At 42.3% G+C, this 19,863-nt stretch overlaps 1 protein-coding gene across 1 annotated transcript in view; it reads left to right on the forward strand.

Moving 5' to 3' along the window:
• CPA6 (carboxypeptidase A6) overlaps positions 1-19,863 on the forward strand; it is a 204,955-nt gene that overhangs the window by 158,272 nt on the left and 26,820 nt on the right. The window contains exons 4-7 of the mRNA XM_077270644.1: positions 8,592-8,706; positions 15,391-15,492; positions 16,494-16,610; positions 16,724-16,834. Of these exons, the coding sequence (XP_077126759.1) occupies positions 8,592-8,706; positions 15,391-15,492; positions 16,494-16,610; positions 16,724-16,834 (445 nt within the window). The remainder of the gene's footprint in view (positions 1-8,591; positions 8,707-15,390; positions 15,493-16,493; positions 16,611-16,723; positions 16,835-19,863) is intronic.

Raw genomic sequence — 19,863 nt, forward strand, 5'->3', positions numbered from 1 at the left:
CGAAAAAAACAGATCCGTCGCATCAGTTTTTCGCAATCTGCGATGGATCAGTTTTTTTCAACATTTGACGGATTGTGCCTGACCGCAAAAAACTGATGTGTGAAAGCAGCCTTAGAGATTAACATTACCGAACTAGTCTGGCAACTAACCACTTCACCGTCTATGGATTTGTACATGAAGAGCCTGTTGTGGGTGGGGTTAGCTTCCTCAGCTCTGCTTCATTCTAAATACAAAAGCTCTGAGTGTGTGAGAACGGTTGCACTCAGTAAACTAAGTGATACATCTTTGGATTCAGCGTCTCATCACCTACAACATGCTGCACTCAGATGAGGTAGCAAAAACCTGCTGACAGATTGCCTTTAAGCGCTACGCTCTGCTTTTTCCAGTAGTCCCAAGAGCATAAATGAAGTTGAGGTTGGGCATGCAGCTTGCTGCTCCATTTTGTAACAGGCATAAAAGTTTCCCATCAGAGCTAAAAATTCCCCCTTCTGCCAACTGGTGCAGGTCTAAGTGGTCAGACACCCACCGATCAGCAAGTTATCACCTATCCTACTTTATTTTCACTGAACAACCAATTTAAGTATTCTTATATTTTGAACAGTAAATGACAAAACAATTCTATAAATTAAAAGATTGTAAACAAAAAATAAATGTTTGTGCTGTTTATGCACAAGTTTTACCTCCCAGGAAGGTTTACTGCTTATATTGTAGAACACTCTGCCTGAAATACAGACTGAATTAACAGCGACAAAATTGATTCAATGTTCCAGTATGTGCAGCTTTTTTCTCTGAGTAATTAAACAAAGAATATACCTGAATTAGAAATGAAGACTGAGGAAATAAATCAATATATTTTAAGTGTTTGTGTACAATATGTTCTACTGAGTAGAATAGATTATTTCATTTAATCTTTTATTGTTAAACTTATGTAACTTTACATTGTCTTCAATATTATGTGAGAAAATTGTAAAATGAGTTTACTTATTGGATCTTTTATGATACCTTTCGGATTAACCAGAAAATCTTTGTAGATCATTTAGAAATATTGGAGCCCAGGACACAGAGACCACTGAGGTCATAGATAGCATATAGCTGATATAAGGCCTCTAGAAGGTGAAAGGATCACATTGATTCCTGCATTCTCATGGGTGGTATAAACAATTTCTACTTACTTCAGCCCACAGTGGGCCTCTGATGTCCTTGGTGCAAAATTTGGACCTGGGCCCACACCTCCATGTTGGTCAGATGTAGCATTCTACATTCCATGTTGGTCAGATGTATCATTCTAGATACCATAAAGACATATCTGTTCACCCTCCATGTAAGAATGTCCCCAACCTGGCACCTTTCTGTAATAATGTCCCCCATCCTGGCCCCTTCTTGTAATAATGTCCCCTGTGCTAGTTTCTTCCTGTAATAATTCCCCCCTTCATGGTCTCCTTTCCTTAAATATGTCCCCATACTTGACCCCTTTCTGTATTATTGTCCCCAGTCCTGTTCTCTTTCTGTAATAATGTACCCCATCTTGTCCCAATCCCGTAATCATGTCCCTCATCCTGGGCACCTTCCTGCTATAATGTCCCAGTTCCCGGTATAATATCTTCAATTTTGGGCCCCTTTCCTGGTATAATGTTCCCTGTCCCAGGCCTCTTACTGTAATAATGTCCCCCATCTTGGCCCTTTCATGTAACAATGTTGCCCATCTTGGTATATTGTCCCCCATCCTGGGCCCCTTCCTGGTATAATGTCCCCTGTCCTGATCCCCTTAATGTAATAATGTCCCCCATCCTGGCATTTCCTGTAACTATGTCCCTCATCCTAATATAATGTCCTCCATCCAATATCAATGTCCTCCATTGTGGAGCCTTTCTGGTATAATGTCCCACATCCTATAACAATGTCCCTCACCCTGGGCATCTTCGTGGTATAATGAACTCCATCCTGATATAATGACCCCTATCTTGGGCCAATTCCTGGTGTAATGTACTTCATCCTGAACTCCTTCATAGTATAATGACCCCTGTCCTGTATAATGCCCCCCCTTCTGGTCCCCTTTCTTTTATAATGTCCCACATTGTGGGCCCCTTCCTGGTATAATGTGAATTTTATCGCTCTTTTCCAACACATTAAAAAAAAAAAGATTCTTCTTACCTTCCTCTGCTTCCATGACTTGTGGTGTCCTTTTCTATAGCCTGCAGCTGATGTTGGTGTGCCGGCTATAGGCATCAGTTGCTGGCCTCTGATTGGCTGGTGACACGTTTTGCAGAGTAGGGAGCCAGTGGCTCTTTACGCCGTCATACACATCAGCTGAACGTACGTCATCAGATGCACATTCACGTGAAATAGGCGCTGTCGTTGCCCCCCTTCCCTGTCAGCTACTCCTTCATTCAGTCTCACAGACATGGAAGCAAAAACTGCAGCTGCATCTCCCTCCTCCTTATTTACTTTCTATTGTACAATCCTATACCGCATTCCAAATTATTATGTAAATGCTATTTTTCTCTGATTTTCCTAAATGCTTGTTGCAAATGAGTCAGTATAATGTTCAAATCATCAACCAATAGAGTATAAATTAAATTTTATTGGACAAACCTCCCAATCATAACAGTGTTTAAAAAAAATGCAAAATGCACTGTTCCAAATTATTATGCACATCAGAGTTCAATTTGCAACGTTAAGAGGTCACATTTACTGAAATCAAATCCATTTAAATCAAAAACATCTTCACAGGCTAAGTTACATGTTAACTTAGGACCTCTTCTTTGTTATCATCTTCACAATTGTTGTGTAACAAGGTGGCTCGGGGTGGTAGTCCCAGCCGAGTCAACTAAGCCACAGTCAGTATACACCCCGGGACCTTGTACATGAAATAGACAGGACGGACACATTTCTCAGACACAACTTGCAGACAAACAGGGAACGAAGTTTAATAACAGGGAACAAAGTTGAAGAGATGAAGTACAACACTGGCTTCCTGCCCTCTCCTTGGCAATGTCCATGGCCATACCCACAACAGCTTCGGCAGCCGGTCGAAGCAGTAGTCAATATACCGGAGTCTGGAGGCTTGAAGTCCCTTCCAAGTACTGGGGCCCATGTTGCAGTCCTGGGCAATAGATTTTTCCCTCCTTAGGATCTGGCAATGCCCGTAGTCTTATCATTGCATCTGGGGCAACAGATTCTTCCCCTCCTGGGGGTCTGGCAATGCCCCGACTGTACTGAGCATTTGCCCTGGGCAAACATGTCTGGGCAACTAGAAGCAGGAGATTCCTGCTCTTGAGGCTGTTAACTCTTCACTGTCCATAACTCTAGCATACATTAGATAGGAACATGGATACAAGAACAGTTCTCATGACATTAATAACATCTTAATACAGTAACAGACATTATACTTTGCAAACACAGCACGTACATTACAGTACCAGGTAACATACAGGTACACAATACAGTGAAGTGCACAAAGGAGAGAGTGGGCCACACAGAAAAGAGAGGGAGCACTGAGGTCCTCCGCCACTTCCTTACACTTGCACCCATCAAATTTGTGAGTTTTTGGAGGTTTTTTTGGATTTAATTTGTTTGCAAAACATCGTAAAAGCCCCCCCCCAGAGCCCCAGAGCTCCAGAGCTGCTGTATTGATGTGAACAGCCTTCCACCCTCAGAGATCTTTTGCTTGAGGATACTCCAAAGATTTTCAATAAGACTGAGGTCAGGGGAGGATGGTGGCCGCTTCATGAGTTTCTCTACTTTTTTGCATATAGCAGCCAATGACTCAGAAGTATTCTTTACAGCAGAGTTGGGGAACCTCAGGCCCCAGGACCATTTACGGCCCTCAATTACCTTTTATCAAGCGCCCGAGCAGATTCACAGAGAGGGCAGAGAGGTTTATTTTGATTATAACCAGCTCATTAATTTCTTCTTGCTCTCAACACTGAAGGGCATGCAATGAAGGATTACGTCCTAACACCAGTGCCAGAGTTAGGATGCCGTTTGTGGGCGGAGTTTGTATGGCCTCCGAAGGATGGTATAAATATCCAAATGGCCCTTGGCAGAAAAAAAGATTCCCCACCCCTGCTTACAGCATCAGATGGTGCATTGTCATGCATGAGGAGGATGTTACTACAAATGGTTCTTCTTTTTGCACCATGGAATTGACCAGTAAGAAGCTCTATATATTTTGCTAAGGTCAGTTTCACACCTTCAGGGACCCTAAAGGGGCCTACCAGCTCTCTCCCCATGATTTCGGCCCTAAACACAACTCCGCTACCGCCTTGCTGACATCGCAGCCTTGTGGTGACCTGGTGGCCATCCACCAACCATCCAATACTTCATTTTTTTCTGGACCATCCATGGTTGCACAGCTCTCGTCATCAGTAGACAAGACTGTTTTAAATTAGCCTTCATGTATATCTGGGCCCACTGCAATCATTTCTGCTTGTGAGCATTGTTTAGGGGTGGCTGAATAGTAGGTCTATGCACAACTGCAAGACTCTGGAGGATGGTTTGACTCCAGAGGCGCCAACAGCTTCAAATATCTATTTGCTGCTTTGTAATGGTATTTTAGCAGCTGCTCTCTTAATCCAATGAATTTGTCTGGAACAAAAATTATGCTTTTATCTTCACGAACCCATCTGCGCTATGTATCAGCCACAAATGTATTCACAATACGATGATCACGCTTACGTTTTTGTGAAATAGGTAATATTTTCATACCTTGTCCAAGGCATTGCACTGTTTGATGCATCAGAAAGATCCTTCTTCTTGCCTATATATTGGCTGAAATGTGTGGCCTGCTTAAAGAGGTTGTCCACTACTTTTTCATTGATGACCTATCCTTGGGATAGGTCATCAATGTCTGATCAGCCAGGGTGCGACACCAAGTACCCAAACGGATCAGCTGTTATCGGTGTTGGTGGTGACGGCTACCAGCTGGATTTACTTTCTTGCAGAGCAGGCCATCTTCTGATAGTGGCCGCTGCAGAGTACTGCACATTTTTCTCCTATTGATTTGAATAGGAGGCGGATGTGTAGTACCAAGGTTCGGCCACTAGCAGCCAGCTCCGCAAGTGAGTACTTCTGCCTGGCATCCTCCGCCACTGACACCGATAACAGCTGATCGGCAGGGGTGGCTTGTGTCGAATCCCTGCCGATCAGAAATTGATGACCTATCCTAAGGATAGTTCATCAGTCAAAACTAGTGGACAACCTCTTTAATAATGTGGAATAACCATCTTAAGTAGTTTTCCTTTAATTGAGTTCACCTGGCAAACTAATTATCATATGTGTTTGAGACTGATTTCAGTGATCCAAAGAGCCCCGAGACAGAATACGATCCATAAGTTTAATTGAAAAACAAAAAATACATCTTTATAACACTTGAATTTAGTTTGCATAATAATTTAAAGCTCTATGTAGTTGTCTTCTACAGAATAGACATTTAAATGTATGAGAGATTTGCTTAAAGGGAATCTCTGAGCTGCAGTAAGAAAAAAGACCCTGAACCCAATGATGTATCACATAATTTACTGGGTGCAGCAGTTGTGACATAACCAGAATTTTTAGATGTAACATGCAGCAGAGCTGAGAAAGCTAACCCCGCCCACACCACAGCTCTCTATTTACATTGTCTATTGACAGTGAGCTGCTTATCACAGGAGGAGGCAGCGTGGGACTAGCAAGCTCCTGCCAGCTAGTCTAAGCAATGATAATGTCCTGGTGTTAAAATCTTCACTATAAGTAAACAGCAGCACTCAGCCTATGTGACATATCGTTGAATTCAGTGTTTATACTCCTACCTCCTGCTGTCCATAGATTACATAGCAAAAACCTGCTGATAGCTCCCTTTTAATGTACTATATTGTCAAATGAACCAACTTTTTATTATTAAGGGTAATTCCTGTAATAACAACTAACACTTTTTCATAAAGGCGTAACTCAGTAAAAACAAGCCATCACTCATTCACTGAATAGGTCATAAGAGATCGATGAGGGTCTAACTGCTCAGACCCCACAGAAGGGAAGAACTCCATTCAAAGTCTGATGAACTGATGAAGATCGTGGGCAATAATATATATAAACAAATCGCCAATGTTATCAGCCAGCATGTCATTATTCTGTGCATTTATACAATCAAACCATTCCTCTTCTGAATCGAACAGGGGTTGCCTATGCACAATATGGTCGCATTACACTGTGTTCCAAATTATTATGCAAATTGGATTTAAGTGTCATAAAGATTTAATTGTTTTTCAAATAAACTCATGGATGGTATTGTGTCTCAGGGCTCAATGGATCACTGAAATCAATCTTAAACACATGGGATAATTAGTTTTCCAGGTGATTCTAATTAAAGGAAAACTACTTAAAAATGATGTTCCACATTATTAAGCAGGCCACAGTTTTCAAGAAACATGGGAAAGAAATAGGATCTTTCTGCTGCCGAAAAGCATCAAATAGTGCAATGCCTTGGTCAAGGGATGAAAACATTAGCTATTTCTCGAAAACTTAAGCGTGATCATCGTACTGTTAAGAGATTTGTGGCTGAATCTGAGCACAGACGTGTTTGTGCTGATAAAGGCAATGTGAGGAAGGTTTCTACCAGGCAAGTTCATCGGATTAAGAGAGCAGCTGCTAGAAAGCCATTATAAAACAGCAAATAGATATTTGAAGCTGCTGGTGCCTCTGGAGTCTCAAGGTGTAGGATACTTCAAAGGCTTGTTCACAAGCAGAAACGGTTGCAGTTGGCCCAGACATACATGAAGACTAATTTTCAAACAGTCTTTTTTACTGATGAGTGTCGAGCAACCCTGGATGGTCCAGATGGATGGAGTAGTGGATGATTGGTGGATGGCCACCATGTCCCAACAAGGCTATGACATCAGCAAGGAGGTGGAGGAGTCATGTTTTGGGCCGGAATCATGGGGAAACAGCTGGTAGGGCCCTTTAAGGTTCCTGAAGGTGTGAAAATGACCTCTGCAAAGTATATAGAGTTTCTGACTGACAACTTTCTTCCATGGTATAAAAGGCAGAAACGTGCCTTCAGGAGCAAAATCATCTTCATGCATGTCAATGCACCATCTCATGCTGCAAAGAATACCTCTGAGTCATTGGCTGCTAAGGTCATAAAAGGAGATAAACTCACGGTGTGGCCACCATCTTACCCTGACCTCAACCCCATAGAGAACCTTTGGAGTATCATCAAGCAAAAGATCTATTATTATTATTATTTATTTATATAGCACCATTGATTCCATGGTGCTGTACATGAGAATGGGTTACATACAAGTTACAGATATCACTTACAGTAAACAAACTAACAGACTGATACAGAGGGGCGAGGACCCTGCCCTTGCAGGCTTACATTCTACAGGATGGTGGGGATGGAGACAGTAGGTTGAGGGTTGCAGGAGCTCCGGTGTTGGTGAGGCAGTAGCTCCGGTAGTGGTGAGGATGCAGTGGGGTCATTGCAGGCTGTAGGCTTTCCTGAAGAGGTGGGTTTTCAGGTTCCGTCTGAAGGATCCGAATGTGGTTGATAGTCGTACGTGTTGGGGCAGAGAATTCCATTCTCTTCGGGAATTATATTCGGGAGAAGTCTTGGAGGCGGTTGGATGAGGAGCGAATAAGTGTGGAGGCGAGAAGGAGGTCTTGAAAGGACCGGAGATTACGTGAGGGAAGATATCGGGAGATTAGTTCAGAGATATATGGAGGAGACAGGTTATGGATGGCTTTGTAGGTTAGTATTAGTAATTTGAACTGGATATGCTGAGGGAATGGGAGCCAGTGAAGAGATTTGCAAAGGGGGGAAGCGGAGGAGTAGCGAGGAGAGAGATGAATTAGTCGGGCAGAGTTAAGGATGGACTGGAGAGGTGCAAGGGTGTTAGCAGGGAGGCCGCAGAAAAGGATGTTGCAGTAGTCAAGGCGGGAGATGATGAGGACATGCGCAAGCATTTTAGTAGATTGACGGTTGAGGATCTATGAGGCTAGGAGGCAGTTCACATCAAAACAGCAGCTCTGGGAGGCTATTCTGGCTTCATGCAAAGAAATACAAGCAGAAACTCTCCAAAAACTCCCAAGTTCAATGGATGCAAGAATTGTGAAGGTGATATCAAAGAAGGGGTCCTATGTTAACATGTAACTTGGCCTCTTAGGATGTTTTGGAGTTAAATAGCTTTTGTGTTCAGTGAATGTGACCTCCTAATGCTGCAAATTCAACAAATGAGCATTTTCAGTTCTTTAAAACATATCAAATGTTTAGAAATTCTACTGTGCCTAATAATTTGGAACAGTGCATATTGAGTTTTTATTCATTTTGGAGATTATACTGTCATCATTGGGAGGTTTCTTCGATAAAATTCGATGTGTACTCTAACGGGTGATGACTTTTATTAGACTGACTGTGATTTGCACCAACCATTTAGGAAAATCCGAGAAAAATATAATTTGCATAATAATTTGGAACATGGTGTAGATCTCTAACAGACAGGGAGAGTTAGCCAAGCACTGACCTCATTTATCTTCATGAGATTTATATTTATTTCCACATAAATATCTATATTATTTATTCTGCATTTATTTGTTTGTTTGTTTGTTTTTTTCAGTATTCTTGTACAAAATTTGCAAAAAGTGATTGAAAACCAGAATCATTCCAATTCTAGAAGAAAAAGGAGATCGCTGCCAAAACATAATTATGAGGAGTTCCATCCACTGGAAGAGGTATTCTTTTTCCACAAGTTAGTTGCGTAAAAGTCTATTAGTGAGATATGGAAATAGTTAACCATTTGTTATAAGGCTATGTTCACAAGTTGCATTTTTTATGCATTTTTTTCCCACAGGCAATTAAGAGCAAGTTCACACTAGGAGCTTTTTCATTGTTTTTTTCTGCAGCAAAACCTGATCTCTTGGCAGGAAAGAAGCTGCAGAAAAAAGCATGTTTTCCTTGGTTTTCCTTGGTATTTCTTGCTGCAGTTTTGGCATGCTAGATTTGTCTTTTGTGCATGCTGATAAAGTTTAGTGTTAAAAAGTCCTATTCCATAGAATCAGGTTTTAGCACAAAAAAACACAGCAAAACCTGATACCTGCGTTTTTGGTGGTTTTTCTCACCACCCATTCATTTCAGTGGGTGAAAAACATTGAAAAAACACTGGAAGAAGTGACATACTCCATTGTGCAATAAACCATGCAAAGCACAAAATACTGATGACAAAAAACAAGGTTTGTGCATGAGATTTCTGAGATCTCATCGGCTTTGCTGGTATTGTAAAACGCAGCTGAAATAAGCATTAAAAAAAGCTGCAAAAACTCTCTCTCTTTCTCTCTCTCCCTCTCTCTCCCTCTCTCTCTCCAGAATTTTGTTCCTTTAAATTCCGGCAGCAGCTGCTTCGACGGGTTCCATAAAAAAACAGATTCAGTGCATCAGTTTTTTACAATCTACACAGGATCCGTCTTTTCAACACTTTCAATCATAGAATATTAGAGTTGGAAGGGACCTCCTGGGTCATCTGGTCCAACCCCCTGCTCAAAGCAGGATTCACTAAATCATCCCAGACAGGTGTCTGTCCAGCCTCTGTTTGAAGACTTCCATGGAAGGAGAACTCACCACCTCTTGTGGCAGCCTGTTCCACTCATTGATCACCCTCACTGTCAAAAAGTTTTTTCTAATATCTAGTCTGCGTCTCCTCCCATTCAGTTTCATCCCATTGCTTTTAGTCTTTCCTTGTGCAAATGAGAATAAAGATGATCCTTCTACAATGTAAAGGCACGGATGATTGACCTCGTGGAGACCAAAACACCCAACACTGCGGAGACACCATCACGTGTTTCTCAACGCAGTGATCCAGAACACTGCCCCCAAATATGCAAATGCAAGTAGTGTCTACTAGGCACTGCTCCTGATAGCCAGTTTCCTACTCCACACTGATGAGGGGCAAAAACCCCAAAACAGCTGTCTGTGGATGGATACTATGCTTGGCATAGGTGGTTTTCCTTTATTGGATGTTTTCCTTTATTGGATGCTGCCCTTCCCTTGGTTGTTCCTTCCCGGGGAAAGGCCTGGCTATTCACTGCCTGCGTTGAGAAACACGTGATGGTGTTTCCGCAGCTCCTCTACTTGCATTTGCATATTTGGGGGCAGTGTTCTGGATCACTGCGTTGAGAAACACGTGATGGTGTCTCCGCAGTGTTGGGTGTTTTGGTCTCCACGAGGTCAATCATCCGTGCCTTTATAGTCTTTCTACTAGGCACTGCTCCTGATAGCCAGTTTCCTACTCCACACTGATGAGGGGCAAAAACCCCGAAACAGCTGTCTGTGGATGGATACCATGCTTGGCATAGGTGGTTTTCCTTTATTGGATGTTTTCCTTTATTGGATGCTGCCCTTCCCTTGGTTGTTCCTTCCCGGGGAAAGGCCTGGCTATTCACTGCCTGCGTTGAGAAACACGTGATGGTGTCTCCGCAGCTCCTCTACTTCCTTCTACAATGTGACAGCCCTTGATATATTTGTAGACAGATATTAAGTCTCCTCTCAGTCTTCTTTTTTGCAAGCTAAACATTCTCAAATCCTGTAACCGTTCCTCATAGGACGTGGTTTGCTGACCGGTCACCATTCTGGTCGCTCTTCTCTGAACTTGCTCCAGCTTGTTGATGTCTTTTTTAAAAAGTGGTGCCAAAACTGGACACAGGATTGTGACTGATTCTAAAAAACTGATGTGTGAAAGAGGCCCTAAGCTGTGAGTTTTCCACATATCTGTAAGGTGGGAATAGCCTTTTTAGCTTTTATAATATGTACTGCTTTGGTAAAACAACCTATTTAGAGACCATTTGTTTACTATAAATTTGGGTGGTCGTCTCAAACAGATTTTATTAGGTTTTTTTTATCTCTATTTTTGTTTTCTGATGATGTTACAAAACTTTTCTTTTAATTCCCCTTTATCCTATTTGCACTTGGGCTTTCATTTGAATTTTCAGGAACCAGCTACTTTCTTTCATCATCTCCCATCGTCGGCCGCAGGTGAATGCAGCTGGATCTCCTGTCATAATCATGACACATCAATATTGTGAACGCAGTTATAACATTCACAGCAGTTTTCTCACCGACCTAATGGACTGTAAATGTTGCCTGTTGTGTTCTCGTCTACTCAGCTTTTGTTAACCACATTGATCATAGAGGAGTATTGACGATAACTTTCTCGGTCTGCATTCACCTGCTGGTGGTCTGTAAATGCTTTATATGTATCGATCTGGACCTAAAAGACACAAGTGAAATTAAATATTGTAGTCCCTAAAAGTAACGAAGGCCTGGTAATAATAAATGGTAAAAGGTTAAAGACCAGTCATCTCTTCTGACATGACCTTTAAATACAAGGTGATTCAAAAAGCATAGTTCAAAATGATGGCCTCGGTATTCATAACCGAGAGAATGTAACACAAATATACTACTAAAGACACATTATCTATAGTTCTATCCATACACTACAAATCTTCTGTGTGATTTCATTGGTGACACTGCAGATGTCTAGGTTGTAGTCCAGTTCTGTCCAGACGAGTATCAGCTTATCCTCAGATGTGACCTCCAATGTTTCAGTGATGTGTTGTCTCAGGTCATTCAGATCCTTTGGTTGAGGAGGGGACAGGTACACGGGGTCCTTGATGTATCCCAACAGAAAAAAAGTCTCATAGTGTTAGATCTTGTGATCGTGAAGGTCAACATTGGTGAATGAACTTGAGACAGATTATCACTGAAACAGTGAGGTCCACTAGCATATTTTGATTTATTTTATTCACTTACAGTGGAGAAAAAAAGTATTTAGTCAGCCACCAATTGTGCAAGTTCTCCCACTTATAAAGATGAGAGAGGCCTGTAATTGACATCATAGGTAGACCACAACTATGAGAGTCAAAATGAGAAAACAAATCCAGAAAATCACCTTGTCTGATATGGCAAGATTTATTTTGCAAAATATGGTGGAAAATAAGTATTTGGTCATTAACAAAACTTCATCTCAATATTTTGTTATATATCCTTTGTTGGCAATGACAGAGGTCAAACGTTTTCTGTAAGTCTTCACAAGGTTGGCACACACTGTTGGTGGTATGTTGGCCCATTCCTCCATGCAGATCTCCTCTAGAGCGTTGATATTTTGAGCCTGTCGCTGGGCAACACAGACTTTCAACTCCCTCCAAAGGTTTTCTATTGGGTTAAGATCTGGAGACTGACTAAGCCACTCCAGGACCTTCATATGCTTCTTACGAAGCCACTCCTTCGTTGCCTTGGCGATGTGCTTGGGATCATTATCATGCTGAAAGACCCATCCACATTTCATCTTCAATGCCCTTAAGTCACCCGCCAGGACGGTGGGGCACCCGGTACCAGGTCTGGTCGCAATTAAAGGGGATGTCACAATTGGCTGTGACCCGGTCCATGGCCCTGGGCGCCCAAATAAAGGGGAAAGGTCTTTAAAGGGGTTTTGAATAGTTTGTGTTTGTGACGCCACCTCTGGTATTCGGTCAGTGGGGACCGACGCTGCTTAAAGGGGTCCTCTGGGGTGATGTTATGGCAGCTAGATGGTATCACTTCCCACAGGTGAAGTAGATCCCCAGGCTCCCGGTGTATAGATAAATATGGTGAATGATGCAGTAAAGAATGAGGACACAGGTTTGCAGTCTCTTTACCTGGTTTACTGGAGACTTCAGGTATCCACACTCCAGAGCACCAGATGACAGGTACAGGTAGGGTCCGGCCGGCTTGGAGCAAGTTCAGAGTCCCCTCTACCAGGTGGAGATGAAAGCCTTCCTCATAGCACAGTGGTATTGTAGTCCCTTACTGCCTATGGCTTCTAGCAAGGTCCTCACAGTTCCTCTCTGTCCTCCATAAAGGTGGGACACAAACCCGTATGGCAGGTGGCTCGAGCCTTTTTACAGGGTCTCTATCATGACCCGGGCTCTATGTGCCACTGTGCCTCTTGGGTATCAAGGCAGACAGGTGATTTGTAATCCAGCTGTCCTGCTGGTTTCTGCTGTGCCTCTTGGAGTCCGCCACAATCTCGGTCTCCGGCTACCGGAATCTGCGCTCTGCTAGTGAGGTAGCCCAGTCACAGCTATCCTTCCCAGATGTCACTCTCCTGTGCTTTGCTCTCCTGCACGATCTCTACAAACTGTTCTTCTTTCTTAATTCTCTTTTCCCAGGAGCTGCAGCAACTCTGGCTGCATGGCCCCTTCAGTCCTTCCAACACTCACTGTCTGACTGCTCTCTTCTCTGTCCTCCTGACAGACTGCTCATAGACTTTCCCTCCAGCTAGAATATATCTCAAGGGCAGTTCCCCAGAAAACTGGGTTCAGAGCTCCCCCTTCTGGCCTGGAGTGCGAACATGTTGCATGTTTGTGTTTACCTGACAGAAGAGATCTTCCCTTGCATCCAAGCGTGACATCACTCTCCCCGTGAGGAAAGTAATGCCACTGTAACAATCAGGACCCTAGGGCATTATACCCTTGCTGGTGGAAGGAGATTTGCACTCAAAATCTCATGATACATGGCCCCATTCATTCTTTCATGTACACTGATCAGTCATCCTGGTCCCTTTGCAGAGAAGCATCCCCAAAGCATGATGTTGCCCCCTCCATGCTTCACAGAAGGTATGGTGTTCTTTGGATTTAACAGCATTTTGTCTCCTCCAAACACGACGAGTTTTGTTGCTACCAAACAGTTTTACTTTGGTTTCATCAGACCATATGACATTCTCCCAATGCTCTTCTGGATAATCCAAATGCTCTCTAGCAAACTTCAGACGGGCCTGGACATGTACTGGCTTAAGCAGGGGGACACGTCTGGCACTGCAGGATCTGAGTCCCTGGTGGTGTAGTATGTTACTGATGGTAACCTTTGTTACGGTACTCACAGCTTTATGCAGGTCATTCACTAGGTCCCTCCTGTGTGGTCCTGGGATTTTTTCTCACCGTTTTTGTGATCATTTTGACCCCATGGGGTGAAATCTTGTGTGGAGCCCCAGATCGAGGGAGATTATCAGTGGTCTTGTATGTCTTCCATTTTCTTATTATTGCTCCAACAGTTGATTTAATTACATCAAGCTGCTTGCCTATTGCATATTCAGTCTTCCCAGCCTGGTGCAGGGCTGCAATTTTGTTTCTGGTGTCCTTCGACGGCTCTTTGGTCTTCACCATAGTGGAGTATGGAGTGTGACTGTTTGAGGTTGTGGACAGGTGCTTTTATACTGATAACAAGTTCAAACAGGTGCCATTACTACAGGTAATGAGTGGAGGACAGAGGAGCCTCTTAAAGAAGTTGTTACAGGTCTGTGAGAGCCAGAAATCTTCCATGTTTTAGGTGACCAAATACTTATTTTCCACCATATTTTGCAAAATAAATCTTGCCAAATCAGACAAGGTGAGTTTCTGGATTTGTTTTCTCATTTTGACTCTCATAGTTGTGGTCTACCTATGATGTAAATTACAAGTGGGAGAACTTGCACAATTGGTGTCTGTCTAAAGCCAGGTTCACACTTGCGTTTGGCTGGTTTGCGTATGGCTGCCGAACTTCCTCCCTTAAGCTCCACGTACTCTCCGCCTACTTCCGCATGCGTCCTGTGTTGTTCCCGTGCGGTCGGCTGGCATGTCAAAATGCCACATGCGGACGCATCTGCATATAACGCATGTCCCTGTGTCCTGAATGTTAAAGATAGATACGCAGGATGCATGCGGAAGTAGGCGGAGCATAGGCAGAGCTTAATGGAGGAAGGACGCAGCCATACGCACACCAGCCAAATGCAAGTGTGAACTTAGCCTAAATACTTTGTTTCCCTCCACTGTATATAGTGCAATTAATTCCACAGCACTGTACAGACATCATCATCATCCCCAATGGGGCTTACAATCTAAATTCCCTATCAGTATATCTTTGGAGTGTGGGAGGAAACTGTAAACACAAATTCCTTGTTGTACTTTTGCATTCACACTGTACTTGTATAACTTGTATATGTAATAATTCCCCTACTGCTTTCTAGTAAGTGTTTAATCTCACCCCATAATAGTGTATGACTTTTCCATGCTGCTGCTGCTTCCGAACATGTGTTACATAGAGATAGAAGAGTAGGAATCTTTCACGTCTCTGTGTGGATGGGACACATCACAGCAGCTAATATGCCACACTAACTCAGAGACAAGAAGTAGTTTTATTCCTCATGGGCACATGTGATAGCTCATTTTAAAAAGTTATTTGAAATGACAGGAACTCTTTAATGTGACTACTGGACTGTACTTTTTTAGAGCTTTCAGTTATGAATATTCGGTGTGTTCATGTATTTTACAAAAAGGTCCATTGTACATGTAAAATGTGCAGTAATATATTCATGATTACTCTGAAATATTATGAAATCTTTTTTCTTGCAGATTGTAAAGTGGATGCATCACATGAATCGAACTCATTCTAACCTTGTTCACATGTTTTCCTTGGGAAAATCCTATGAGGGGAGACCGTTGTATGTGCTTAAGGTAAGCGGACTGACAGGAGAGTCATCTGAAAACCAAAACATTGCCTTCCTTCTGATAATGATCCTTCAATGCATTGCTTGTTTTTATGCCTCACTACAAATACATGTGAAATTCTCCTACAGAAAATACATGCAGATTTTTCTTTTGTGCGATCTGGAGATATTACATACTGCAATGTATAGTACAAGTAGTATTTAGTGATGGGCAAGCATGCTCGACACTTTTCGGTACTCAATCGAGCATCTTGGTGCTCATGACGCTCTGTACAACATGTTTGGCACCTGATTTTCAGACACTAAACATGCGGGGATTGCCTGCCAATCACGGTAATGGCGTAACCATGTTGGCTACTGGCATTACTGTGATTGACGGCCACAACTCGTTATCGGGTCTATATGAGACACTGTGACGCCATTAGGGGCGCATTGTACCTGGAAATAGTGTAGGGAGAGTTGCTGCTGCAGAAAGGGCAGTGTGTTGCTTAGCATTCCATTACCTGCTGGTGCAATAATACTGCTCTTAGCTATAATTTGGGTAGGATTAGCTGCTGGAGTAGGAATAGTGTATTAGAGGCACTTAGAGTAGGCTTGATTGCATTACCATCCTTGGAGCTGCCACATACGAGCAAAACTCTTTTCAGTGATAAATTAAATAGATTTTATTCTCTAATTCCACTCTTATCTACAATTAGTTTAGGGCTAGCTGGTGTAGTAGGGATAGCATATTACAGGCATCTACTCAGGGTTGATTGCGCTACACTCCAGTCATCAAAAACTCAGCATAGAAATGGATCATGCATAATACCCGAACATAAAAAAAGTCATATAGTAGTCATTTAGATTAGCTCATATTTGTAATCACGGTGCATTTCAGGGACTTATCACATCCCAATGTTCCACCATGTGGGGCACACATGTCTAAAATTTAATTTGCAGTCATTGTACTGATATCTGCTCTGATTTCAATACACAATGCACTAAATCCAGATTCTCTTCATTCAGTTGGGAGCCAAGCCATCCATGACTAAGAAACCCTACAAGAGAGATGTGTGGATTGATTGTGGAATTCATGCAAGAGAATGGATCGGACCGGCGTTTTGTCAGTGGTTTGTAAAGGAGGTACTAACTAGATCTTGCTGTAGTTACCGCCTGAAGTATCTGTCTCTGTTATATAGTTTATAAATTATAACCTGACAGCTTGCAGGTAATAAAAATGTTCTTCTTTTCTTTAGGCTGTTAATACTTATAAAACTGATCCTGTTATGAGGAAAATTATGGACCTTCTCTATGTTTATGTAATGCCAGTGTTCAATGTAGATGGATATAAGTATAGCTGGACCCATGTAAGTATCTTCTTAACCCCTTCACCCCAAAGCCTGTTTTCACCTTCCTCACCAGACCAATTTTTACAATTCTGATCAGTTTCACTTTATAACGTAATAACTCAGGAAAGCATCAACAGATCTTAGTGATTCTGAGATTGTTTATTCATGATATATTGTACTTCATGTTAGTGGTAAATTTAGGTCATAGAGTGCTGGAGAAAAAATGCTCTGGTTTAATTTCACCGTTAAGCGCATATCTCCCCTCTACCACCCTGCCAGTGATTCTGCCCAAAGCTGGGGGTTTTGGCACCTTCACTCGCTAGGCTGGGGAATCTGGACAGGGCATCTGCATTCCCGTGCAACTTTCCTGGCCTATGTGATATAGAGCAAGACAAAAAAGAAAAGTGAAAAGTTTTGAAAGCCTGAAGCATTTAAAAGCTCCACTCTAGTATTATTTTTATTTCAGCACTAATGTAAGTTCCCTACCCCGATTAATATACTTACCAGCTGCCATCTTTTGCTCCTCCCGGCGTCGCGTCGCTATGATCCCATACCGCCATCTGGTGACTCTAGCTTCTGACTGACCGGATATCAGCGGTAACGGTCACAATCTCTCCACGTAAGTCTTAGGGCTCCTTTCCACTTGTGAGATAAACGTCTGTGTCTCGCATGTGAAAACCAAGCTCTGGCGCTGGCACTTGGGAGCGGAGCGTGCGGCCGCATAGCAACACATGGAGCTGCACGCTCCGCTCCCAAGTGCCGGCGCCAGAGCTTGGTTTTAACATGCGAGACTCGCACGTACAATTATATGAAAAAGTTTGGGCACCCCTATTAATCTTAAGCTTAATGTTTTATAAAAATTGTTTTTTTCTGCAACAGCTATTTCAGTTTCATATATCTAATAACTGTTGGACACAGTAATGTTTCTGCCTTGAAATGAGGTTTATTGTACTAACAGAAAATGTGCAATCTGCATTCAAACAAAATTTGACAGGTGCATAAGTATGGGCACCTCACCAGAAAAGTGACATTAATATTTAGTAGATCCTCCTTTTGCAAAAATAACAGCCTCTAGTCGCTTCCTGTAGCTTTTAATGAGTTCCTGGATCCTGGATGAAGGTATTTTTGACCATTCCTCTTTACAAAACAATTCCAGTTCAGTTAAGTTTGATGGTCGCCGAGCATGGACAGCCCTCTTCAAATGATCCCACAGATGTTCAATGATATTCAGGTCTGGGGACTGGGATGGCCATTCCAGAACAGTGTAATTGTTCCTTTGCATGAATGCCTGAGTAGATTTGGAGCGGCGTTTTGGATCATTGTCTTGCTGAAAGATCCATCCCCTGCGTAACTTGAACTTTGTCACTGATTCATGAACATTATTGTCAAGAATCTGCTGATACTGAGACGAATCCATGCATCCCTCAACTTTAACAAGATTCCCGGTGCCGGCATTGGCCACACAGCCCCAAAGCATGATGGAACCTCCACCAAATTTTACTGTGGGTAGCAAGTGTTTTTCTTGGAATGCTGTGTTTTTTTGCCGCCATGCATAATGCCTTTTTGTATGACCAAACAACTCAATCTTGGTTTCATCAGTCCACAGGACCTTCTTCCAAAAAGAAATTGTCTTCTCCAAATGTGCTTTTGCATACCTCAGCCGACTCTGTTTGTGGCGTGCTTGCAGAAACGGCTTCTTTCGCATCACTCTCCCATACAGCTTCTCCTTGTGCAAAGTGCGTTGTATAGTTGGCCGATGCACAGTGACACCATCTGCAGCAAGTTGATGCTGCAGCTCTCTGGAGGTGGTCTGAGGATTGTCCTTGACTGATCTCACCATTCTTCTTCTCTGCCTTTCTGATGTTTTTCTTGGCCTGCCACTTCTGGCCTTAACAAGAACTGTACCTGTGTTCTTCCATTTCCTTACTATGTTCCTCACAGTGGAAATTGACAGGTTAAATCTCTTAGACAGCTTTTTCTATCCTTCCCCTGAACAACTATGTTGAATAATCTTTGTTTTCAGATCATTTGACAGTTGTTTTGAGGAACCCATGATGCCACTCTTCAGAGGAGATTCAAACAGGAGAACAACTTGCAAGTGGCCACTTTAAGTAGCTTTTCTCATGATTGCATACACCTGGCTAAAAAGTTCAAAGCTCAATGAGGTTACAAAACCAAAAAAAGTGCTTTAGTAAGTCAGTAAAAAGTAGGTAGGAGTATTTAAAACAAGAAAATGAAGGGTGCCCATACTTATGCACCTGTCAAATTTTGTTTGAATGCAGATTGCACATTTTCTGTTAGCACAATAAACCTCATTTCAAGGCAGAAACATTACTGTGTCCAACAGTTATTAGATATATGAAACTGAAATAGCTGTTGCAAAAAAAAAACAATTTTTATAAAACATTAAGCTTAAGATTAATAGGGGTGCCCAAACTTTTTCATATAACTGTATTTCTTGGAAGTGAAAAGGAGCCCTTACGTTGAGAACTGACCTTCATCTCGCCCAGAAAACACTGGGGCAATCCGGCAGGTCAAAAACTGTAAAAAAAACAGTCCGGAATGGCGCAGATAACGGATGAAGATGGTGGTTGGTTCTAAGTACAGGGAACTTGGATTAGTGACACCACTCAAAGAAACAAAACAAAACACTGGAGTGGTGCTTTAAAAAGGAATTTTCCAGAAATGGAGAATCTCTTTAACTTACTGTACTTAACAGTTATGTTTAGGATCAGTTTTGTATTGTTGCAGCTTGCCTTGCAGTTTTGTCCAAGAAAGACTATTTTGAGAAATTACTTTCAGCTTATTTTGCTGGATTTGTGTTGGATAGGTTGGCAAAGTCACCTAACATATTTGTGATCAATAACATGAATAATTTGCGATCTCTTTGGAAGGACAGCCATAATAATGTATCTTTAGAACCAGAGTTTGAAGAGCCAGTGGCTAAAGAAAGTGACACATAAATGCTAGAGATTTGCTGATTACAGTAAATATTTCTGAATGTACAGGAAACAGATCAAAGGCTACAAAACCATAAAGGAAGGCAT

This window comes from Ranitomeya variabilis, chromosome 6, assembly GCF_051348905.1.
Source record: "Ranitomeya variabilis isolate aRanVar5 chromosome 6, aRanVar5.hap1, whole genome shotgun sequence".
Classification (NCBI taxonomy): Eukaryota; Metazoa; Chordata; class Amphibia; order Anura; family Dendrobatidae; genus Ranitomeya; species Ranitomeya variabilis.